We start from the raw sequence: 26,930 nt of genomic DNA, 5'->3' as shown, positions 1-26,930 counted from the left end.
CCTTGTGTCTTAGAACAGCTTTCCAATAGATTATAAATCTGTAATATATATATTTTTTTAATTGTGTGTATCATATTTTAGTATAGAAGACATTCACGATATGATGATGACTAAGGTTAAACCTAAGCAAGACATGATCCTCGACTGTAGCTGAGCATGCGCACTTTCATTTTATGAAACCATTAAATTAAATTGTTCTAATTGCATTAGTATGGAACCATGCAAGATGGATTTTTAAGTATGAGATGTATCATTTTGCATGTACAGCATGATAGACAGGTGAACTATATGTTTCACGTAAACCTGGAAACCTGGAAATGTGTTCGTGCAGTCTTCCAAAAATGTGTATGCGGGGATCACTCTAGCTCGCGATATGGGTGGCGGGTCGACAATTCCAAATTTATGCAAAGAATAACAGCTTTTTGCCCCCAGTGAATGTCTGACTCATATGGTTTTGAAATCTGTTGGAAAGAATTTTTAGCCCGCAGCGACAAAGCTTGTTACTTGAAAGAAATAAAAACATTAAAAAGAAAAAAAAAAACGTCGAGTGGCTATACTATGTGTGGTTCGAAATACCCTCGTCTGGTGACGTCAGCCGAATGGTTCTTCCATTTATAATGTATATAATTATATATGTCTAACGATTTTTTTTTCTGGCCTGTGCATCTAGGGTCCTTTAGATTCTTACATTAAGCTCCCGCCATCTGGACCCATGGGGACGAGTTGAGGTTCCTTCACTCATTTGTTCTTTTCAGACCTTTTCACCTTCCTTAATATTATGACATATCTCATCATTGTCGCCGACGAAATCACTCTTTCTTTACCTTTTCCCCGAAGTTACCCTATAGGTTTAGTTCCCTTCAGACTAAACTCCCCATGTGTGTTAAGTTATAGCTAGATTAAGCTATCCTTAAGGGCATCCGAATTGAGGGAACAGAATCTTCGACTCAGTCGTCTATACGTTATATCACCCATTTTTTTTTTATCATGATTCGTGTTATTAAAGCGAATACGGCAGGCAGTTTGTGTATCCCCCGATGTATATGAAACAGTGAGACGTCGTTTACATAACAAAATGTAAAGAATATTAGAGGAATTATATAGTTGAAGGGGCCTCGACAGATACATAAACACCCCGTCAGGTGGGGAAGGGTGGGGGGAATAAGAGGACTGTCATATTGAGCCTGCATGTATATATAAAGTAAGCACTTGCTTGTAAGTTTAGATTCCCAAGAAGGTTCGGTATATATTAAATGTTACAATGTGGATTGAATTATTTGTATCTCCTGTATAGTGATTATGTGTGTATTCAATTTTAATACACGCGCGTGTTTTATGATGCAGTCAAACTGGTGTAGTCAACTGCATCGACGTACGAATCAGTCTATTATTATTATTATAATTATTATTATCATTATTATTGCGACGTTGAAGTACGGTCAAAGAAATGATCAAATTATGTAATTATTGACCGTCGTCATGGTAACCTTCAGACAAACCTCACCGGTGTTTACGTCTATGCATATGCGAGAGTCTAAACGCACGTACTTCCTGTGGTAGGTATGAACAGAGGCACATTACATTCAATAGGGGACAAGTAGCTATTTGTCATAACTGTACTTTCTGGTCAGACTTCACATAAGGTTAACAGTATGAAGACCCTGACGTGGAGATATAGTCCCCAGAAAGGGTACATGACGGTCGTTTCGTGCACGGACTGCGCACAGATGGAACTTATTGCAAGTCTGTGGGTTATGGGAACATGTGCTCCATTGAAACAGATGCATTTCTCACTGGATCCATTACGAGTGGGTTGGGGCTGCCGCCCTCTTCGGGCTTGACTCCACATGATTTTAGAGCATTTTATTCTAGCTCTATGCGCGCAATGAAACGCCCAGTTATTTCTACAGCTAATTAATTAAAATGGGGGTAGTGTCCGATTTTCCACGGATCATATTGGTTGATTGCCCTACGCGTTGAATAAAGGAAAAGCATAACGAGTAGAGGCCAATAGATGCGTATGAACCTCACTTCCCGGCAGCCATACGAGTACTCACTATATACACATCTGATAAACAACATTACAAAACTGTGCCAACTTTGTGAGCCCGGCATGAATCGTTATGGTTTGGTTCAGTGTAGCACAGTGATAACAACCAACACATAGAGGATATGGAAAGACTAGCCATACCAGGCGAGTACAAGACTACGGGCAATCCCTCTATAATAGACGTGACCTTCATTCAGCAAAAAAGCTGCATTTTTTAATATAACTCCAACATTTTTGCCCCAGGCTAAATGCAATCGTCCTTGGTAAAAGAAACTTCATGGCAATGCAATAACAGGCCATAGCCGAAGTTGTCCTTAATATCCGACTCATTTCTTTCTTCCTTTTGGGGGCGGGTGGTGGGTTTGGGCGTGGGGAGGGGTTAAGTGTAGTTAAGTGTGGTTAAGTGTTAAGTGTAGTACTCAAGCAATTATATCGATCTGTCGGTCAAACATTGGAAATGCAGTGAGCTGTGCTCCAACTACCTCCTCCTTCTCCTTCTCCTTCTCCTTCTCCTTCTCCTTCTCCTTCTCCTTCTCCTTCTCCTTCTCCTTCTCCTTCTCCTTCTCCTTCTCCTTCTCCTTCTCCTTCTCCTTCTCCTTCTCCTTCTCCTTCTCCTTCTCCTTCTCCTTCTCCTTCTCCTTCTCCTTCTCCTTCTCCTTCTCCTTCTCCTTCTCCTTCTCCTTCTCCTTCTCCTTCTCCTTCTCCTTCTCCTTCTCCTTCTCCTTCTCCTTCTCCTTCTCCTTCTCCTTCTCCTTCTCCTTCTCCTTCTCCTCCTCCTTCTCCTTCTCCTTCTCCTTCTCCTTCTCCTTCTCCTTCTCCTTCTCCTTCTCCTTCTCCTCCTCCTTCTCCTTCCCCTTCTCCTTCTCCTTCTCCTTATTAACAGTCGCCAGTGTACATAGCTTTGCGTGCGTATGTTATAAAATGTAATCAGTTTGAAATTGAGAGTTTGCGCAATGTTTGGGAGGCACGCCACCCTTCCCCCTGCTCCCTGCTCCCGGGCTACGTCCCAACTTCTATAGTACTACATTAACCGTTTGATTTTTCCTCCTTTCAAAGAGTAGTATACAACTCTGAAGAGTAATACAACCATGCGAATATTTGCTATCAATTCACGAAATGCATTATACTTAAGGGCTTAAGCGTTATTTCCAGGCTCATTTAGCCTAAAATTTGCACGGGGGGCAAAACGTACGATTCATACCACTTAACCGCTTAAGGAGATTATAAACATTTATGTTCTTTAGAGATAAATGTGTACCTTTGTTACTCTCGCCGTCTTTTCACACATTCATGTATAACATTCCATGAGAGCGATTCGCCAGGACCTCAGGTTAAGATTAATACAACGACTATGAAAACAAGATCATTCTTTGGGCATAACGGGCTCTTTTATGAAATTCTACCCAACAGAAATCCCGCATGGCTTATCAACAATAAAACTTAGCGAGATCGTTGAATGTGAATTGGTATTGGCAATGGACTGGCCAGGACTCGTTCGTAGCGTTTTTTTTTGTGTGTGTATATACGTATATGTAGGTTCAGTTGAGTGGGCCATTGTGTTTAGACGGAAGATGGTGAGGTCCTGTTTAAGTAGTGTAAAGGACTGCTCATTATCATAGGTACAAACTTGCCATGCTTTCCAATATTAGAGAACGCCCACTGAAAGTACATATCTTCCCATATAAATGAAACTAAGGCGGTGGTTCTGTGATAAACCTATCTTCCCATGTACGTGAAATTAAGGTGGTGGTTCTGTGATAATTTATCTTCCCATATACATGAAACTAAGGCGGTGGTTCTGTGATAAACTTATCTTCCCACATACATGAAACTAAGGTGGTGATTCTGTGATAAACCTATCTTCCCATGTACGTGAAATTAAGGTGGTGGTTCTGTGATAAACTTAGCTTCCTATATACATGAACTAAGGTGGTGGTTCTGTGATAAACTTATCTTCCCATATACATGAAACTAAGGTGGTGATTCTGTGATAAACTTATCTTCCCAAATGAAACTAAGGCGGTGGTTCTGTGATAAACTTATCTTCCCATATAAATGAAACTAAGGTGGTGATTCTGTGATAAACTTATCTTCCCAAATGAAACTAAGGCGGTGGTTCTGTGATAAACTTATCTTCCCATATAAATGAAACTAAGGTGGTGGTTCTGTGATAAACTTATCTTCCCATAGACATGAAACTAAGGTGGTGGTTCTGTGATAAACTTAGCTTCCTATATACATGAAACTAAGGCGGTGGTTCTGTGATAAACTTATCTTCCCATATACATGAAACTAAGGTGGTGATTCTGTGATAAACTTATCTTCCCAAATGAAACTAAGGTGGTGGTTCTGTGATAAACTTATCTTCCCATAGACATGAAACTAAGGTGGTGGTTCTGTGATAAACTTAGCTTCCTATATACATGAAACTAAGGCGGTGGTTCTGTGATAAACTTATCTTCCCATATAAATGAAACTAAGGCGGTGGTTCTGTGATAAACCTATCTTCCCATGTACGTGAAATTAAGGTGGTGGTTCTGTGATAAACTTAGCTTCCTATATACATGAACTAAGGTGGTGGTTCTGTGATAAACTTATCTTCCCATATACATGAAACTAAGGTGGTGATTCTGTGATAAACTTATCTTCCCAAATGAAACTAAGGCGGTGGTTCTGTGATAAACTTATCTTCCCATATAAATGAAACTAAGGTGGTGGTTCTGTGATAAACTTATCTTCCCATATACATGAAACTAAGGTGGTGGTTCTGTGATAAACTTATCTTCCCATAGACATGAAACTAAGGCGGTGGTTCTGTGATAAACTTATCTTCCCATATACATGAAACTAAGGTGGTGATTCTGTGATAAACTTATCTTCCCAAATGAAACTAAGGTGGTGGTTCTGTGATAAACTTATCTTCCCATAGACATGAAACTAAGGTGGTGGTTCTGTGATAAACTTAGCTTCCTATATACATGAAACTAAGGCGGTGGTTCTGTGATAAACTTATCTTCCCATATAAATGAAATTAAGGTGGTGGTTCTGTGATAAAATTATCTTCCCATATACGTGAAACTAAGGTGGTGGTTCTGTGATAAAATTATCTTCCAATTTGATTAAATAATCTTCCAATATTCATGAAACTAAGGTGGTGGTTCTGTGGTAATTTATCTTCCCATATACATGAAACTAAGGTGGTGGTTCTGTGATAAACTTATCTTCCCAAATGAAACTAAGGCGGTGGTTCTGTGATAAACTTATCTTCCCATATACATGAAACTAAGGTGGTGATTCTGTGATAAACTTATCTTCCCAAATGAAACTAAGGTGGTGATTCTGTGATAAACTTATCTTCCCAAATGAAACTAAGGCGGTGGTTCTGTGATAAACTTATCTTCCCATATAAATGAAACTAAGGTGGTGATTCTGTGATAAACTTATCTTCCCAAATGAAACTAAGGCGGTGGTTCTGTGATAAACTTATCTTCCCATATAAATGAAACTAAGGTGGTGGTTCTGTGATAAACTTATCTTCCCATAGACATGAAACTAAGGTGGTGGTTCTGTGATAAACTTAGCTTCCTATATACATGAAACTAAGGCGGTGGTTCTGTGATAAACTTATCTTCCCATATACATGAAACTAAGGTGGTGATTCTGTGATAAACTTATCTTCCCAAATGAAACTAAGGTGGTGGTTCTGTGATAAACTTATCTTCCCATAGACATGAAACTAAGGTGGTGGTTCTGTGATAAACTTATCTTCCCATATAAATGAAATTAAGGTGGTGGTTCTGTGATAAAATTATCTTCCCATATACGTGAAACTAAGGTGGTGGTTCTGTGATAAAATTATCTTCCAATTTGATTAAATAATCTTCCAATATTCATGAAACTAAGGTGGTGGTTCTGTGATTATTTTTTTCCCCGTATACATGAGTCGGATGTAAATGGTATATGTTTTCATCGTAGGTTACACATCATGTTTAGGAAATATGGCTAATTATGCTATGAAAAGTTACGAAATTTACCCAGTTCGTCGAAATCATAAAAATAGAACGAAATCAATTGAAAGTACATCACAGTTAAAGACTATACAATCTCTTTTAGTACTTTTAGAATGTGTGACGTCAGCTGGTAAAGTTTGACCAAGACTTTCTACATAATCTTTGACATCACAATATATATATAATCTCAATTAACAAATTCATGACAGATTGTTACATTTTTAGTATTTTGTTTTTGTATTTTTTCCCTCATTCTCTCATCTCTATTGAACAGGTGTGGGATACGCTGCTGTTGTTATGTCCTTCTGGTTAAACACGTGGTACATCGTTGTGGTAGCATGGGCTCTGCTATACTTATTCAAGTCGTTTACTACGGAACTGCCCTGGGTCCATTGTGATCACGAATGGAATTCAGACCGATGCTCCAGTAACTACACACTCAACGACAACACAAGTCTATCACCAAGTGAGGATTTCTGGAAGTATGTAAAACAAACATGTTACTCTAAGAATTTTCTTGTTCGTATTGCATGCGATAGAGTCACCAGGCTAGTTTCTAACATTGATTTCTTGATTTCGTTGTATCGAATTCGAATAGAGGGCAGCCTAACATAAAGCTGGTAGACATACTTCTAACTGTGCTATCTATAACATACGGTATAGAACGGTCAGTGAAGCGACACGTCTATGGTGTCCGGTCATGTATGCAGGTACATCCGGACGACTGGTTAACGCTAAATTGTAGAGCGCATGCGCAATACAATACGTAGAACCCTGCCTATCACTTTTGCATATTTTACGCCATCTCTTGCTACAACGCTGACATTGAAAATATTAACCATAGGAAACAGACGCGACTCTACCTCCCTGCACAGAGTACCCACCTTCCACTAGGCATAATTGGAATTGGCACAATACTCAGTGTGCAGATCCGCATGACCAATATCGAAACTTAACCGGAAGGAAAATGAAGCATTTCACTATTTTCGTCAGACCGCGGAGCTCATCAGTCAAAAGTTAAAATCTCCGTGGAACCATGAACATAAATTACATTAACCGATTACGAGACTTTTCTGCATTCTAATGTATATGAATAAGTGAATAAAGTACTCTTACAACTTGTGGATGCTCTCTTGAGACCGGAAAAGCTTTCAGATATGCTAAGATTGATACAACGTTGTATCTATGTTTATACAACAGACTGTATGATGAATGATGGTCACTTATTGTATATATCGACGTTAACATGATAAAAATGGACAGTGCGTTCTCTTACAGACCGATTTGTTATAGCGGATTCATAGATTAAAACAGACAGAAAAAGTATTAAAACTACTTAAATACCGGAAGACAGAACTATAGATGGGTTCCATTTGAAGTACAAATGTAATAAAATATTTCACATTGTTTTAAAAAGGTGGAAAAATCAAATACTCGATTGAAATTGACATGACTGGTTAAACTGAAAAGTTCCAAATCTGAAAAAAATGAAACTCTTGAGATTGTGTCAAATTAAATTTAACAATTTTCTGGAATTACAAATAATATATATGTAAATTGAATATATCGCACTTTTCATTCTGATGACAGGTATAATCGACTTCCTAGTTGTTATCTGAATGATGAATTCCTGACAGTTTTGAATTTAGTTTAATTCTCTCGATAAAGTGATTGATCAATTGATCACACACTCTGTAGGCTTATATATGTATATCGCAAGTTTGATTTATATCAAAAGGGTTGTGACGTCACGTAAACATGGATTTCAATGCAAATATCACTTAACACCAACTTCGCATTAATGACCTTCAAAATTTATTAACGATATGAAAAGTGAAGCATGCACTTAAAGAGTATACGAATCGGATCTCCAGACTATCATTCCAATAGACACAATCGGCGACCGGCGTCACGTGACCTATAGTGGGTATATACAATGTAAACAAACCAAGTGCGGTGTATGGCAACAACATGTATTCCCTCATGAAAAATCATCCTCATGGGTATTACGATCAGGTCCAAGGACAATTAGCAATCTCAGGGTTATCATGGTGTGACTTTGTTGTATATTTAAGTGATTCACATGAGATGGCAGTAATAAGGATACTGTTTGATGAAGAATATTGGAATAGTTAAGTAAATTGAACAATTTTTATGTTAAGTCTCTTCCATTTATCAGATCTCTGTCAACATAGAAAAGAAAGTGGAAAACAATCTGATTTCTGTGTTTAATCCATTCCATTTATCAGATCTATAAATGAAAACCAGGTTGACACCGAACAAACAGTATTATTATAAGTTTAATTCATGTATTCAACACAACAACTATCATGTACTGAATAGAGTAAACCATCTACAGTATGTCATCTACAAAAACAAATTCTTTTCAACATTACCTTGAGTTGATTGAATAATGTATGATGCCTGGCAAGAGGAAAATTATTGCAGTTACATGAAAACATCCTATAATTTGACTAAATAACACATGTAGAAATGTTGGCCTAGCTGGCTGAATTTCTTCATGTGTAATCTGGGGGGGGGGGGGGAGGGGGCTGCTCTCACAAAGACAAATAAAAAAGATGACAATATGCAGGGGTTATTATCTGTGATGGTAAACTTTATGAGTGTACGCATGACCACCCCCCCCCCCCAAAAAAAATCCTTGATCTGCCCCTGGTAATAAATACAACATGGAAACATAATCATTTAACTTTTAAGGCAATGAACGGCAGTAAATTAACATTAACAACAATCTTTATAATATATTGGTTTGAGGTAACACCATGATCTCTCAATGAGTTGAGGTGGTTTTAGCAACTCAACGTTTCGATTAGTAAGCTCTGATCGTCTTCAATACCATTGTTTGTTCAGAACCACCCCAACTCATTGGGAGATCATTATGGTTTCACCGCAAAAATTACTGGATAGTATTTCCACCATGCAAAGTTCAAAATCCTACTTTACAATCCTACTCCTATAGTCCTACAATCTTATACATTGGTTCATAGCACCTGCATTTTAATACTGATATTAAAAAACTTAAAAAAACTGCATTTTAAGGTACAGCCAATAATAACTACACTTTAGAAAGCAAGATTTGAGCCGGACAGATCATCAACATAAACAAAATGTAAAATCACTCGTCTCCTCCATCAGAAAATAACAGGGTTCTGGAAGTTTGAAATCGAACAAGCTACTGTCCAAATTTAGTTTATAGTTCCAAACATGGATACAGGGATCAATGACTGAAAAAATTCTGAACCTTTTGACTTTTCCTATGGCTCTTTCTACATGGATTCGATGTTGTGCCACATTCTGAGCTCGTATGATGTCTTTTCACTGAAGCAACCCTTTTCCCTGAGGAAGGGGGGGGGGAACATTTAGTTTTAAGGCAAGTTCTTGAAGGTCTTCTCCAATATTAAAACCCCGATCTGCCATGATACCGTCCCCTGGCAGGATTTCTCCACATTCAAGTTTCATTTTTAAAACAGAGAGAAACCCACTTCGCTTTACTATTTCTTTATCGCTTATTGACCCTTCGAAAAGTTGCGAAAAAATAAAAACGCCACCCATTGGGTCTACGCCAATCAATGACTTTAGCGTAGTGTGGTGCTTATAGTTGCTGTAGCACTCACTCTGTTTCTGAAGTGAACTTGGCACTTGGACAGTTAGTTCAGTGGCATCTATGATTATGACCGTGTCTTTATATTTTTCTTGAAATTCCTTAGGTGACTTTTGGATGATTATGTCTCTGTGTGGCCAAATGTTCAGTGTTACCAGTGCTACGTACAGTAGATTTATCCATGTTATTATTTTGTTTGACACTGTACTGTTACAAATGTTGAAGCATTCTGCAAGGTCCAGATTTTTTGCCCGGTTCGTAACTTCATAAGGGTTAACAAAAGTTCATTTTGCACTGTCATTTTATATGAACTGTTTTGAATTAAATCTTTCTCTTCATCTCCTGCATCATGAAATTCATATGACAATTCATTAAGTAGCTGTTCAGTATCAACAGTCGATGTTTGCTCGCTTTGCTTCCCCAGTAGATCACATCTTCATTGTCCAAAGTTGGACAAACAAACCTTAAGAACTGCTTGAACCTCTCATATGATGCCATCCCAGTCAAATGCATAAATAGTTCATGCTCGATCCTTTCATTCTTACACTTAGAGAATAAAACTACGACAATCCCCCGTGCTTAAACACTGCGCACATGTCGCGCGATGGTTTGTTATGATTCTGTACCCACTATACGTCACGTGACCACCGCTGCTCGGAGTCGCCGATTGTGTCTATTTATATTCATTTACATCCATATTTCAGTGATACACTAATCTATTATTTTATCAAACACAAATGGAATTCAATGGCCCTCATACTATAGGAGATGCAAGCAACGACTTTGTAACGCAACGCCAGTCTGAGTTTTATGATATTCCCCGTGTAAAGAGAATTGAAATGTTTGATACCATGACGTCAGTCCCTCTCAGCTGCCATATGTATAAGTAAAAGAATCGTATTTGTGATTATTCATTGTTTCCTGTTAGAAAAACTCATTTCTTTTATGATCAAAAGATACCAGTTAGTTTATTTAAAAAGTGCCATTTTTTTTATAAGCTTACAAAATGTCATTTTAAGTGTCCTGTTGTTGATAACATAAAGAAAATACATAAAAAGTGCCCTGATCTTGAAAAGAAATCAATTACTGGCATTTCTGGTTAATAATGAAATGAGAATCCATGTTTATCCGACAGCCTTTAGGGTAAAGCACTGTTGCTTCGCTAACCCCCCCCCCCCTCCCCTTATCAATGTCACATCGACTATATAATGCCCTCTGAAGTGTGTTTCCCCCCCACCCCACCCCCCCCAACACACACTGATTAAGTGATTTCTAATCGGACATTCTTTTCGCAGGAGTTTCGTGTTAGAAGAAACCGGTGGAATTGATGAACCTGGATCCATACGCTGGCCCCTGGTCTTTACACTCTTACTTGCTTGGGTCGTCTGTTATTTCTGTATCTGGAAGGGCATCAAGTGGACCGGGAAGGTAACTATTTAAAGAAGAAACAAAACCCAACTGTCATCTTTACCTTTAAGCTGATAGAGGTACTGATAAAACCTCCACTTAGAGCTAAGCCTGACTAATCTCTTCCGGTTTGGTAGATCAGTGTTACTAATAATAACTAACTATATATCAGTATTACGTCATGTTACAAATGCCAATAGTTTTAAAACTCAACGTTGTCAAAAGCGATTAGCTATTAAGGAAAATTATCGAGGTAGCAAATGCAGGAAAACATTATCAATTCAAGCTTAAATGAACAATGGACAGAAGCTATCTCTGAATAGGGTTCTTTTATGATCGAATTGAAATGCCAGGACTATACATGATTTTGCAATAGATAAGCTATTTATTAATTCCACCCCCCCCCCCCCCTCTTCTCTCTCTCTCTGTCTTTGATATTAGGCTTGCCCAAGTCTCCATTTTTGTCATTACAACCAAAAACAATTTCCAAATGAAATTAGATTGTCTCGGTTTTTTGGACAGTTGTTCATGACAACATGGTTGGGTTTGTTTCACATTTCAACACATGTTATGTGGGTATAGATTAGTGTACTGCCTTGTCATGTTCAATTAATGTTCGATAAAATTCCAAACCAAAATCCGATTACAATAAAATAAAACAATGGACTAACGTATTGAAGTGTGACGTCATACTACGTTTGGCGAAGTACACAATGGGTTGCATGACCCTTGTCCTCGTCAACTTGAATCGACTGTACAAAGTTTTGGGAGTCTTTGTCTTATACCTTATATTATGGTTATATTTGGACAGGACCATTGACACACTCAATCCGTGATAATTTCATTCCAGATAACCAGAGCTAAAACCAAAGGGCCTTCAAGCCCCACCCGAAAGCCCACAACCCTTAGAACAGAAACGGACTGAACCATTATTACATTGTGTAAATTATGCCATCCCAGCCCCCCCCCTCCACCTCCGTCAAAAAGATAATGGGCCTATGTCCCCTTTTTCATTCAATTTTCTTGGTCCCGTGAAATATTTGAGAGTATATCATCTTTCGCATGTTTCTCAAACTGTATAGCTCCCTAATGTTACACCATGAACATTACATCCCTGATTGTACCAGTAATAACAGTTCCCTCGTTATATCATTAGTCATAATAACAACTCCATGGTTACACCAATAATGAACGCTCTCTGGTTACATGTGAGTGTTATCCCTGGCCTTACACCAGTAGGCCTAATAACACCTCCGTGGTTACACCAGCAAATAACTACTCTGTAGTTTCACCCATAATGACAGTTCCCTGTTTACACCAGTGCATAACACCTCATGGTTACAAAGTAAATGACACTTCCCTTATTACACTAGTCGTGACAGCTTCGTGTTTTCACCAGTAATGACACTAGTTACACCAGCTAATAGCAGTATATGACACTCCCCATGGTTACACTTGTAACAAGTACCTGGTTTACACCAGTTAATAACCTCTCCCTGGTTACATCAGTAAATAACACCTCCTTGGTTACACACATGTACATGCAGCCTTCAAATATGATGGGAAAGATAACTTTGTCTGTTGGTTTTCAATTTTCAGCGCTCCCCTCCCCTCGCCTCACCCCACCCCTCCTTATACCCTACTAATAAAATGTAACTTTTTCTCCTACATGAATTTTATCCCCAAAAGGGTGTAACTGTTAATGGAATGTTTGGTCCCGAAGGTCATGAACAAATTTAATCTATTCGTAAACATTCTTGAGAACAAAAATGCTTCTTCCTTTTTAGCTATCTCTTCAATAAATGTCATCGTGTATCATCACCTTCAAGTCTCACTTAATGCCACATATACATACCGGTAAAGAAGAAAAATGTGAAAGCACAAATAAACAACGACAAAATGACTACTTTCAAAGAAGATTAAATATCTTAATGTCATTACTAGTTCAAAGAACTATGATGGTGTAGAATAGTACATTTATACGTGGATTTTTCTGGCAATATCTTCCCGAAGGAGCAGTAACGTCGGTTTTACAGCCCGCCCTTCTGCACAATTTTGCTGTTTTGCATGGGAGAACTTTTTACGAAGTTATCCCGATTGTAACCGCACAGATTATGATACGAACGATATCCTACTAAACTTACTTTGGCGCCAAATTCGATTCAAGCAGTGTCGTCTGCCAAGTAATTTCAAATATAGTGTTGATCACAACCAAAACGCGAATAGAAATTTCAAAATTTGGACTTTTCCTTACCATTTCTTTACATTTAGTCACCTACAAATGAACTGCATTGTAATGGGATTCTTATATCGCAAATTATCAGATTTTAATCTTTTTCTCTCTTACCTTTTATGTCAAATTATGAGAAATTAACCAAACCAGATCAATGCAAAAATGGCGCTTTATTTTATTACATATATAGTTTCACAACAGATTTTTTAATTTCGAGGCCAGTTTACTCAATATATTTTATGTAAAAGTATGCTTTACCACATGAATGAGTGACATTAAATTGTGTTTTTCATAGCCTCAGTATTCAGTTTAAATATGGATGAAATTATAGCCATTTACTCTTTAATGGAAGCTAACTACATGTTTATGATACGAAGCTTGTATAAAAATGGCTACCTATATGAATTCATCCCGAATATGTTTAAATCTACGGTATTTCTTTTCATTCACTGAGGAATCCACCAACGTTTCTTGTTTCTTTTCCAGTACTACTTTTTTAAGGGCTTTCCACATTTTTAATTATATTTATATGTTGAGGCTAGCGTGTGCAGGTACAACGACACCCCCTACCATAAGTATGTTAACGGAGATTGGAATGGATTCAAGTTGGCACCGTGCCGGAAATACATCCTAATTTTCAAGAACTATGGTTAAAATGTCAGTTATAAAGTTTGGTATTTACTTTATAGGGTCTTCCACACATCGCTATTTCAAGACACCTCAAGTGATACAATTCTTGAAAACTTCAAAACTCATGCAACAGTAGAATAAGTCAATTTCAAATTATTCCATCTGTCCTCGTTTGCTTCCTATGCAGTTGTCAAGATACCTGACACCCGCAAAGTACCAAAAACAGGTTAAACTTTATAGAATTTTGTATAAATTATGACGTTTACTACAGATCTTCATTTTGAAAGATTAAACTTGCATCATTCCCAAAATTCGGCCGAGATGTAGAGTAAACTTCATTATACGTAAGCTGAAGGAAGCTGATAGAAAACATAGGTAATATTTTCGTCCAAGTCTTTGCATGCCTTTGTCGCAGAAATATCGAACTTCTGTTAAAAGGAATGTTCCCATGGCTAAAGCTCATTGTTTAATAACAAAATGTAACTGGAAAAGGTTTATACATCTTTGGGTAAGTGCCACATTCCAATGTCATATTGTAACGTGGAGAAGTATTGTTTTAAAATTCGTGAAATATTTCTGCATGCATCTGGTAACAGCAGAGATAGTGATGACGTCATGTGTTTCTCTTCATAATTGTTCAAATCATATCTCCAGTGACGAAAATAAAAAAATATTCTAACAAACAATTTGTATCTTAATGAAGAGAATATTGACAAGTGAGCAAACATTCCAAATGTGTCAAATTTGATAAATGCAAAACATAGCAACAATATCATAATTGGAAAGAAAGGCATTTTGAACAACAGCCAGTGGCATAGGAAGGTACTTTTGAGTGGGGGGGGGGGGGCTGAAGACTGATGGCCGACCTGGGGGAGGGGTCTAAGGGGAGGGGTGTCCCCCTTCCCCTTTGGATTTTTTGGCATTTCCAGGTGGCCTCAGATGCAATTTGGTGCAATATAGCACACTTCAACACCCACTCCATTTTTTAAAAAATTTTGCATTTTCACCTGGCCTTAGATGCAATTTGGTGCTCCAAATGAGATTTTTTTCTCATTTGGAAATGAAAAAGGGGTTTTCTGACTTGCCAAGCGGGGGGGGGGGCGGAATGATACTTCCGCCCCCCATATTTTTCACTGGGGGGCTGGTGCCCCCCCCCCCAGCCCCCCGGTTCCTACGCCCTTGACAACAGCCGCCATGCTGACATCAAGGACTATGCCAATAATGTGCTCCACTTACTGTAGGAAAAGGAAGCATCTGGTATAACATTTGTTTACATTCAAACAATCTTTTCAACAGTAAAAGTGTAGAAATATGTTTCTCTTCTGTAACTGTCGCATTATCTACCACAGAAATATCCCTTTGAAATGTAAGAGGTACACTGGTGAACGGCTTAGTCAAACTTGACAGAGTTTATTGAACCTTTGCATTGTTCCTTAATATAATCAAATCTGTCAACGAGAGTCAAGTTTAGGGAGAAGAGAAATCACCTAAAGGTAGGATTATAGCTGGAATTTATTTCAATCGAATCCAAGTTAAAGTTACTGTCGTTTTGATCCGTCCTTGAGATGCACATTTTTGTATTGACCTTTTCGATGGGTGATGTAATTTGAACACACCAGCAAAAAAAGTAAGAAAAATTAGAAATGACCAAATCAGTCCGAGTCAAAATTGTATTAACCTCAATTAAAGTTCATGAAAATATGAAAAGGCGAAAAAATAGCCTTCTTTCCATTGTCTTCGCTCGGTTTGTTTTTGTTTTTGTTATAAATCTACCTAGATTTCTATCCGAAAGAGTTCGTGCGATTCGGTTCTCCATGGGGCTCAACTCCGCCAAAGTGGCCGTTTTTACAAGTTTAAATTTGCTTATAGTGTCGCATCACAAAGAGAGAATTTGTAGGTCGTGTTACTATGATAGTGCTGCTGATAGGGTCATGTTCATTTGCTGAACCATTTTTTTTTTAAATTTGCAATTTATTTACAGAATATTATGTTTGCGCACAGCATCGTGACTAAAACACGCGTCATAATTATGCTATAAGAAGCGACATGTAACAAACGGAGGGCTGACGTCATCAAGCAAATCTACCTATAAACGTTTAATGCACAGTCAATGCGTACTTTAGGTTCAACGTTTGCTTTCCAATCCGTATCACATGACTTTCTTTGCGCATGCGAAGTGGCTATGTGCGTATGTGGGTGTTCATTTCACTTCAGATATCTTTTACAAGAAAACTATGGAACTAAACCCGTATCAATTGAATATTTGCTGACCCAGCAAACTTAAAAGTATCATTTTATTCCTCGCAAATTTTCTGTATTTATTGTAGTGTGCGTGCGCGTTACAATATTGGCATTACTGGCCAAGTGAACGATACCTACATGACGGGACGTTGAAAATTAAAGTTTCATATAGTCTCTGTACATTTGCAGTTTCAGATTCTAGCTGCGTAGCCAACTTATTATGAGCCTGTCACGGCGATCACTGGCGCCTCACTTTGTAGGTACCTTCATGACTATACTGCCTGGTGTATTGTCCGCCCAAAAAATAACACCATGAACAACCGAAAAGTTCTTCCTAATACTGCAAGCACTCCACGTGCAGTGGCGTAGCGTCCATACAGTGAGGGGGCGGATGCCCCCCCCCCCCCGACGGACTCAAATGGACTGCTGGCACCCTTTTCAGCTCTTTACCACTTTTTACTTATTCGCGATTATTGACATTTTTATTGCGCTCTCATCTACCTATTGACATTTGTCACATTTTGTTGGTGTAATTTTCTGACAAAATGCTCTAACAGCTATTTATTCTTCGTTTATCTGCAAATTAGCAAGGCCGCAAAGGGTCATTTCCGACGATCTAGGGAGTATCTTTACTCAAAAAATTTATATACGCTCCGCGCCAACCTGTGGTGGCGCTCCGCTTAGATAGTGTCGAAAGCGCCCCTACAGACCATTCTCGCCCCTGACCAATACCCCTAGCTCCGCCACTGTTCACGCGCACTACAATACTGCGTATTTGCAGGCACATGCAGTTCTAGCTGGAATAGAGAATGTGTTTTGAATGCCTATCATTCTTAGACTGTAGAGTCTTTCATGAGTCGTACCCTGGATTCTACTTTAATAATGTGATAAGCTACCGTACGTCGCTATAGGGGACTATAAGTGAGCACAGCAACCCAATTGAAAAAAAAAAAAACCGCAAAGTCGCTTTCCTAGAAAATGAGATAACCCAATAAGGTTGTGTCGTTGATTGAGGCTCCTATACATTTTCCATTTCCATCAGGGCAAGGACTGAAATTATTTATATCAACCAAATCATTAAACTTTTGATACATGTTTTGGGGTGATTTCTTCGAAGTTTCAGGTCTTGGACTTTACTCGGCAGATGGTGTTGAACAAGAAGTCGTCTTTCCCCTCATAATAGTCATTAATTTTTTATTTTTTTTATTTTTTAAGTTAAGCCTATTCAGTTTCTCAATTACACTTGTCTGATTTCCTTTTACTCCCAAATATGTAAGTTAGTTACCATCGTGTTGTGAGCGCATAGTCATAGCGACGTGAATTCTTTGTTGTGATTGGTCCATGCTTGGTGACTTCTTGGCGTATAGGTTAGGTTAGGCCGGTCAATGACCGTTTAGTTTTTTTCTTCAATAAACCATTCAAAGTTGTTAAACTTGGTTTCATTTAGTGAAGGGAATGAAACAAACGCACATGACCGGAGAACACATGGCAATAAACGGCAGTTTGAGCTACAGGGAATGACGGGCCATATTGATTCTGGAAGCCAATTGTAAGTGCAACGTCGGTCTAAAGGTAATTGAAGGTCAAAGGAAATTCGAAAACAGTCTGTCAATACCACACTTCGCAACCGTATAACTTCACGTCCTTCTTAAAACAATATTAAGAAATGGGAGAGCGAATTATGACTTTTAATATGACAATTTTACAGACAATATAACGTTACGACACACTACTGAATACGTACACGGGCTGATTGCAATGTAGGAATTCATACGTTACATGACAATCGGTGACAAACAAGGTTGATGCATCTATAACAATTTTCAGTAGTCATAATAACAACCACATGGTAACACCAATAATGAACGCCCTCTGGTTACATGTGAGTGTTAACAATCCCTTGCTAACACCAGCAAGCCTAATAACACCTCCGTGGTTACACCAAATAACTACTCTCTAGTTTCACCCATGACAGTTCCCTGTTTACACCAGTGCATAACACCTCATGGTTACAAAGTAAATGACACTTCCCTTGTTACACCAGTCGTGACAGCTTCCTGTTTTCACCAGTAATAACACTACAGTTACACCAGTAAATAGCAGTATATGACACTCCCTTGGTTACACTTGTAACAACTGAATTCAACTGCAATGCATACACAACTCTCTACGCGCAGCTGTATTGATTCTATGTATGTACAAATTCAGGGATGTGTGGCGTAATGGTACCGTAGATTGTAGTGACGTCATACTTGGATTATACAAATGATTTGACAGATAATGTCTACAAAACGAGAAAAGCGATAATAAAAATCGCACGAGGAATGCGGATATATATGCATCAATTTATCAAAGCAGCTGTTGGAATAATACTCACGCCTAGATAAATATGACTAATAAAAACAGTTATTTCGTTAAAGATTGGCGCACTTTTGGCGCACTTTCTAAGAGTAGCTCGTGTTGTTATTCACACTTTACATCATAATTATAAGACAAAAGCGAAGGACCAATTCTCCGGGATCAGAATTAATCTATTTTACGCACTTATAGCGACTCCTGCTTATAACAGATCGACAAATAGTGAATCCTTATTTGTCCCTCCAGCTTTTATAACCATTTTCAGTCAGAATTAAAGGACTAGACTAAGTTCTACCTGTATTTATTTATTTTATCTCATTTTATTCCAATAGGTTGTCTATTTCACTGCCTTGTATCCATACGTCATGTTATTCATCCTGCTGATTCGTGGTATTACCCTGGACGGTGCCTGGGATGGCATCGTGTACTACATCAAACCAAACTTCACCAGGCTCGGTGATTCCCAGGTACGTACGTAGTCCCCGTCGCTTCAACGTGTACTGGTATCCATCAATTCAAAAAATGGGGGCGCAAGACGTTTCTTGTAATGGAATAGATGAAAAGGTGCCTATCGGCTACTGTATTCTAGAAGACTAATTCTTTAATCGTGTCAGATATGGTATGTGTGTTGGGGCGAGGTGGGGGGTGGGTAGGGTTCATCCTGGATAATTCTACGGTGAGGAGGGAAACGTGAAGAAATATTACATCAGGTTGTTTCTTAATTCTTTCACAGGTATGGCTTGATGCTGTAACCCAAATCTTTTTCTCTTACGGTGTCGGACTCGGGAGCCTTGTGGCGTTGGGAAGCTACAATAAATTTGACAACAACGTACATAGGTAAATTTTTCGTGACAAATTGCCTTATTAACCAGATTAAAAATGTTTACACCCTCTGATGTCTTATTCGTGAAAATTAAATAATTATACCCGATTTTGAGTACTACAACATGAGTAAGAGTACAAGGCTCTAAGCACCAGTATGAGAGTACTTAATCTTACACTGGTATCTTTATAAGGCCGTTAAATTCTTTCAAAATTGAAAGACATAATGATGATAATGAAATAAATAACGATAACTCAAAGTGTATGTATATGTATAAGAAAGGTAACCTACTGATCTCTGTTTGCAACGTAACATCTAACATAATACGGTATGTAACACGGCTCCCAATGTATTATTAATTTGGTGTATCAGCGTCAACGGTACGTGTTGTTGAGAGCCAGGGCCTCGTGGACATTTATATCTCCGAACCCCCTTTTGAAGTCTTCATTTTGCCTTTATTATGAGATTTACAATGGATTGTTCGTTGTCCCTCTGATTCAGACCGGGCTTCGGGACTGCCATACACTTCCCCCTCCATTATCTCCCACTTCCGCTCCCTTATCCCCCGCTCCCGGGCCGAAGTGTCTGTACTTCTTGAAAGCAAATAGCAACATCAAACCTGTACAGAGGACTACCAGACTTCATGCCAGCAGACTATGTAAGCCTGGAATACTTTGCGTATATAAGAATCGGGTCGTTTGGAGATTAATTAACCGATACGGTTAACTACTGTGCTTATTGCAAGTATGTACGAGCAGTTGTACAGTGTATATAGTCACACAATATACTTTATCTTTGACACCATATACTTATACGAATCTCATTGAAAGTAAAGTATGGTCATAGGATTTCAGTAATTACCAATCACAATATTATGATGACTGAGTAAAAACGGGTCGGAGAGAGAGGGGGTGGGGGTGGAAGGGGGGGGGGGGTAGAAGCCGCGGAGGATACGTGGGCAATGGGGAAAAGTTATAAAAACCATACCAATGAAAACATCCGCATTCACATGTTACTAACATCTGTAACCCTTATTCAGTTACTCATACAATCGTGAATTGTACAAAACATCTCTCGAATCAGAAGAAGTGAGTTTTAACCTTCCTAGCTAAAAAATTCCGTCGACCAAAAAGCCAAAAAATCGTCATGTCTTTATTCAGAATGTGAGGGATATCTTATATACCACGGCCTAAATAATACATTACAATCCTATATATGTCCGTCGAAGGATGCTGTTTTAGATGTTTTTATAAGAAAATATCAAAGGTATACTTTTTTTGTTAATAATCTTCGCAGAGATTCTCTGATCGTGACTTGCATCAACAGTGGAACGAGCTTCTTCGCGGGCTTTGTGATATTCTCGACTCTTGGACATCTGGCCAAAGTTCAACATCAAGACATCAAACACGTGGCCGCGAGTGGTATTCTCATTATTTTTTCTTTACGCTTCAAGTTAACGGCAAAAAACGTTACTTGTATGTAATTAAAATTCAGGGAAGCTGAAAATACATTCCAAAGAAATTCGATATTACAACACTCCACTGCGTGTACTGGCTCGTAAAGGTACATCAGGCGAAAACTCATAATAATATCCTACAGAGACTTGGTGACGTCACTATGACATCACAACTGTCAATGAACACTGGATCCAATAATTATCAATGTGATTACTCGGTGCCTTTGACTTAAAAATGAGAAATTAGATATCAACATACCTCCATACACGGTTGGATACCTCAATATAAAAATTATATTTTGACAGAAATTTGTCTTTAGGAGAATAGACGTTGCATATACATACATGAGTTTCCTTATTAATTATACAATAGTGATTTAACATACCGTTTGTCTGTGCACGTTTTAATATAGAAATTACTAGAATTAATGAAATTACAACTTTCCTGTCCCATCTGCCACGAAAAAGACTTACTAAGAGTTACACCGGGTCATTATGCATATTCAAAAACAAAGCCTATTGTTCTTGCGGGTGATTTTTTTGTCAATTCGTATCTCATCATATCTTCACAATATCTTTTGTTTTTCTTTATCCCCTCCCCATTTCTCATAGGTCCGGGTCTAGCCTTCGTTGCTTACCCGGCTGCCATCGCACAACTACCCATCTCACCCCTCTGGTCCTGTTTCTTCTTCTCCATGTTCTTTTTCGTCGGTCTGGACAGTCAGGTGATAATATTAATTTTAATTTCATAATAATATTCAATATGCTATCTATTTTTGTTTTATAAATATAATGTACATTGACATGGTCGGAACCTTATGTTAGTAACCATATTATATATAAGATGGGTTGATCTATTATCTTGCTACGAGGGGCTTACTACGTAAAATGCTGCTTAGGAATGTGCCTATTGGAAGTTGATTTTGCTGAACACCCCCCCCCTCCCTTCTCCTCTTCCTATTGAGAAACTAACATTTGAGTTGATATTCTCTCTTTGCGAATAGTTTTGCTGCATGGAAGGATTTATCACAGCTTGTACCGACGAATGGCCTCGTTATCTCCGTAAACACAAAGAAATCTTCATCGCCATCACGTGTTTGATTTCATACCTCATCGGTCTCTCCATGGTTACTCAGGTACGTATCACTATGACAACAGGACAATAAGCTTTATCATATTGGAAACCAGGCACGTACGCACTACCACTCCCCTTCCCCCCCCCCCCCCACTATTCCATAGGTCCACATTTTCCTGATGGTCCTTCGTGGTGCGTGAAATGTAACCCGCCAAAAAATGATATGGTATTTCTGCATTTAGGCAGCCTTTGTTGTACAAAAATTGACCTCTCCCACAGGATGGTGTTCAGAAGAAAGGCCCACATATTTAGCAAACGCTCCATCCCATAATAAGTCCAGCGTACCGGTCTGGGCAAACTGTGACAAGAAAGATTATTTGCTTGTCATCCAGTTGTCCAAAATAACTTTTTATTTTCTATTATGGGGACGTGATAGGGATGTATGGGAGCTGTTGAATTTCATTATCACCACTTCTGGTCCCTCTGTTAATTTTGCGCCCGATGCTAGTTCTTATGACGAGAATGGGTATTAAATTTGGAAGTCTATCCCCCATACCGGTACTCCTTGTTTTATCATGATGGCTCATTTTTATTACTTGATTTTATTTAATGAAAGTATAGGTTAAACCTATATACCCTTTTCATTACTCGCAGTTTTCGTTTATTGTGTTACTTTCAAAACAAGTTTCATTGGTGTCCACGTTCACGTTACGTGAAGACTTTTCAAGTTTATCGGCAGAACGTGTCAAAGAGCGAATAGTCAGACCTGGTCCCTTGCTCCTGTAATACCAAAGCCAAGCATCATTACCAGTTTGGGAATGTCAGGATACCATACTGAAAACTAAATGCAACTATTGTCCGAGTACGCCCTCTATTTATTTACCTTTTTTTTTCTTGGATCGCGTTCGTCTGAGAAAGATTAACTTGGTAGTTTTAGTGGGACAGAAACTTGTTTCCTGATGACTTTATTTATACTATTTGCGTTTCCTTACGTTTCGATTTTTTTCTTCATGATGCGATAATACCCTATTTTAAATTGACTTATTAGCCTTGATCGATCGGTTCTGTTTCGAAACTACTAATATTTGCCCGTTCGGGATGCTTTCTCTCCCCTCACGCTCCTCCGCCCATATTCCAACGAACTCTCATGACATCGTCAGTGCATTCAACGCATTAATCATTTCATTATTGTTTTTAATCCCCACTTACGGTATTACAGGACAAAAATAAAGAAACATTGGGATAAATGGTGAAAGTTTGTAACCGAGAATATTACAAACTAAACAGAGTATATTTATCGTGATTTTCTTTTCTCAGGGCGGCGTTTATGTCTTTGAACTTTTCAACGCTTACTCTGCTAGCGGGACCAGTCTTCTGTTCCTTATGTTCTTCCAGACAATTGGAATTGCTTGGTGCTACGGTAATAATAACAAACCAAACTATTATAACACATATTAATTAATTGTGATGTCGACAACATATTTACTTTTTATTTAAATTCAGTTTTGTAAAAGTGTATGTATGTATTTTAGATCCTCCTGTAAGCAGGAATTCGCGAAGAAGCCTTCATTGGCTTATCAAAGCCGCAAGCTGACCGAAGTCAGTCTTCTAGATTAATATTTAACGTCCATGATTATGAATTGTCAATTGTCAACAACTCTGTAACTGGACGACATACATTACTCTGGGAATGACTCGAACCGGGGACCTTATGATTAAAAGGCACCGGCGTTAACCACTGAGCTAACACTCCCACTGTGTGTACCTATGTGTGTATACCTATGTGTGTACCTATGTGGATGTTTACGTCTACGAAACTCAGGTTTTAACCACTTATTTAGTAAAATAATGTAAATATTAGAACAATAATATATGTTGTTGTAAGTTTCATATTGGGTGAATTAAATTTGTTTATAAAAAGGGTTCCGCTTGCACAATGGCGATATCTGCTTATATGAACCGATTTCACCGTAATCGGTAGCTAGAAGTTGTTATAATATTTTATCAACATCATACATATTGTTGTCTGCAGGAGTAAATCGTTTCTACGACAATTTGGAGACAATGTTGGGCTTCCGACCGTACCTGTGGTGGAAGCTATCCTGGGTCGTCTTCACTCCTATTATTTGCGTCGTAAGTAGATTATATGAGACACAACAAACCCAACCATCATTAATGATTTATGTGATAGAGGTATAGCTCTCATGAATAACTTACCTGAACAGTTATAAGGAAAAAATATTCCGTTTGAGAGATATTACAGATTTAATAGACATAAGGCTGAAGACTTGATCAAGTCTAAATATGACATCATCGAGCCACATGTGCTTCATTTTCTTATTTTTTTTTTGTGCGTTATTTATACTAATGTTTATTTTTCCGTAATGGGGATGGGTTTTGCAAATGTTAAATCTCACATATTGAAGCCTGTTCATATGATCAAACGATGGCAGTGATTTTTATCGTCAACACTGTTAACACTGGTAACACTGTTACATTGCGACACTGTTACATTGCAACACTGTTACACTACAACACTGTTACACTGCAACGCTGTTATAACACTGGTAACATTGTTCTACCTTGAACATAAGAAATGAGAAAGTAAAAAGTTTCAGATCCTATAGTGGTACTATGACATCACACAGATTTACAAGCTAATAATATATGATATCTCCAAAGTGGAACAATATTTTTTTCTTAGCTGTTTATGTTTTTTTTTTTTTTTGGGGGGGGGAGTTGTTTTCCACAAAGATCTCTGTCGTATATAAGCTTAAGATGATGGTTTGGGTTGGTGTTTTCTTTAAATTATTATAAAACTATCCCGCTCTTTCCTGCCCATCCTCTCTCACTCTTTTCAAAATATTTTAAAGAAATACTGAAACCTTGGACATACATTCTATTTAATGCGAAGGGAACTTCAGTTGAGAGTTCAGCTGAGAGATATAAGGTGGAATATTTCTCTACCATTTTACGCATTCACAATTTTTTATTTACAATGATTGGATAAAGAAGAGACTGGACTGATAATTATCTCATTTGAAACAAAAAAAAAACGAACTTTAAATTAGTGTTAAACATCAAACATGCAAGGAAGAACGATGGAAACATTCACACAACATATTCTAAAAATGTAAAACAATGGTTAACAAATGTCAGCGGTCCGAGTCTGATTCAAGTCACAAACATTAGACTCAGAGGAGTAACCTCAGAGGAGTGCCTGCCCCCTGGAAATAGCTTATATAGCATATATTGGGACTGTAAATTAGGGATATTATTAGCTCTAATCCGAAAGGCTTTACTAGTAAATACTCTTGATTCTTGTCAGGTTAGAACGGGAGGTTGTAAACCCTAAGCAGTGGTCTGATTTTTCCCGGCTGAATATTAAAATATCCCCTACTTAACAATTTCGCCCGACTGACGATGGTCATCAACCTCCCCCATCCTCCCCCCTCCCCACCCCCCCCCCCCCCCCTTCGCACGCAGTCATTCATGTTCCAAAATGTCACAGAAACAGTTTGCATTTTATGTAAATAGTAAGCACATAATCTTAGATTTGACTTAAGATAAAAATGACTGGTGACCTTTGAAACAATGAAAAGTATGCATATAGGCCTATATATCGTCACTCGGACTGTCTGGTGCTATTTTCCCCCTGTGTGCGGTTTAGGGTAGGGGTGGGGTGTAGGTGACATGTATAGGTCATTTGTAACATTCTTTCCATTTTTCTTCCTCAGGGCGTTTTCTTCTTCAGTCTCATCCAACATAAGCCTCTTACTTACGAAGGTTATAAGTATCCTACATGGGGCTATGTTATCGGATGGATGCTCGGGTTGAGTTCAATGATCTGTGTTCCTATCTACATGGTTTACATTTTACTTGTTACTGAGGGTTCCATCATGGAAGTAAGTCTTCTTTTGCAACAATCATTTTACTGTTTTAGTATCATATCATATCCTTTTTTTGAGTATCATATCATATTTATATTTATCATATCATATCATATTTTTAGTATCATATTTTTAGTAAATTATCATATTTTTTAATATCATATCTTTTTTCCGTCTATGTTTTTTTGGAACCAAAGAAACCTTATGGAACATTTTTTTTTTCATAAATAAATAGTGCCCTTTTTGGTAATAAAATGTACCCCTACCCCTCCTGATTTTTTATTTTAATTTAAAAGCTCCTTTTCGTTGAAAATAGAAAAATATATAACGCTGTTGAAATAATAAGCAAACAATTGTAATTAGGTTGTTCCCTTCTGTTGTTGAAATACATGAAAATATTTAATTTGCGTTTACGGATTCCACGGGGGATTACCTTTTGGGGAAAACTGGGTTTTTAAGTTTTGTGTTTTGCTCTAGTCAAAGACACATATCCCCGCACTTTCCCTCGAAGTGTGTGCCCTTCCACTCCCACCAGGTTGAAACCCTCTTCTACTGCCCCTGTCTATACCATGCATGCTCTCCAAAGATAAGTCATTTCCGCACCTAACACAGCTGAAAATTCCAATGGAACATTGATCGTATTCTCTCCTCCTGTTATTCACAATCATAAAAATGTTATCCTCATAAAAATAAAATTAAGTAGACAAATAATATTCCCATCTCAATATCTTGCCCATAATTCGAGATATAGCAGATTGATAGTAGGCTGTTTTGATTGGCTAAACCTTCCACTACTCCATAGTAGCGGGTCTATGTGTTGGTATCTGGGAAAATTCTCATCAAAAGCATCATTTAACAGCTATTATATGATCATCTTGTTTATTTGTACTAAAAACTGACACAAATGGAATGTTTGCTAAGCTTTAAAAAATTCTATCTGTACTTTCATTACAATTTTTCATTTTTTGTTGTTGTAGAAATATTTCTTCTTTGCATTGAATGTTAACGTTACCCACTGACAGTAGCTATGGTAACGTTATGCCCTCATTTGTTAGACAATGTAAAGAAGGCGTAACTGTCGTAATTAATACAATTAACATCCTTAACCAAAAAGATAAGAAATTAGTTTTACAAA

General features: G+C 38.0%; 1 protein-coding gene across 1 annotated transcript in view; it reads left to right on the top strand.

Annotated features, from left to right (window-relative positions):
• LOC139961581 (sodium- and chloride-dependent GABA transporter 1-like) overlaps positions 1 to 26,930 on the top strand; it is a 60,053-nt gene that overhangs the window by 30,279 nt on the left and 2,844 nt on the right. Inside the window, exons 3-12 of the mRNA XM_071960887.1 lie at positions 6,335 to 6,542; positions 10,978 to 11,110; positions 18,884 to 19,018; positions 19,285 to 19,388; positions 20,671 to 20,795; positions 21,443 to 21,555; positions 21,835 to 21,966; positions 23,223 to 23,325; positions 23,938 to 24,038; positions 25,643 to 25,810. Of these exons, the coding sequence (XP_071816988.1) occupies positions 6,335 to 6,542; positions 10,978 to 11,110; positions 18,884 to 19,018; positions 19,285 to 19,388; positions 20,671 to 20,795; positions 21,443 to 21,555; positions 21,835 to 21,966; positions 23,223 to 23,325; positions 23,938 to 24,038; positions 25,643 to 25,810 (1,322 nt within the window). The remainder of the gene's footprint in view (positions 1 to 6,334; positions 6,543 to 10,977; positions 11,111 to 18,883; positions 19,019 to 19,284; positions 19,389 to 20,670; positions 20,796 to 21,442; positions 21,556 to 21,834; positions 21,967 to 23,222; positions 23,326 to 23,937; positions 24,039 to 25,642; positions 25,811 to 26,930) is intronic.

Source organism: Apostichopus japonicus, chromosome 20 (assembly GCF_037975245.1).
Source record: "Apostichopus japonicus isolate 1M-3 chromosome 20, ASM3797524v1, whole genome shotgun sequence".
Classification (NCBI taxonomy): Eukaryota; Metazoa; Echinodermata; class Holothuroidea; order Aspidochirotida; family Stichopodidae; genus Apostichopus; species Apostichopus japonicus.
Note: the sequence above shows the minus strand (reverse complement) of the source record. Positions and strands in the feature narration are given on the sequence as shown.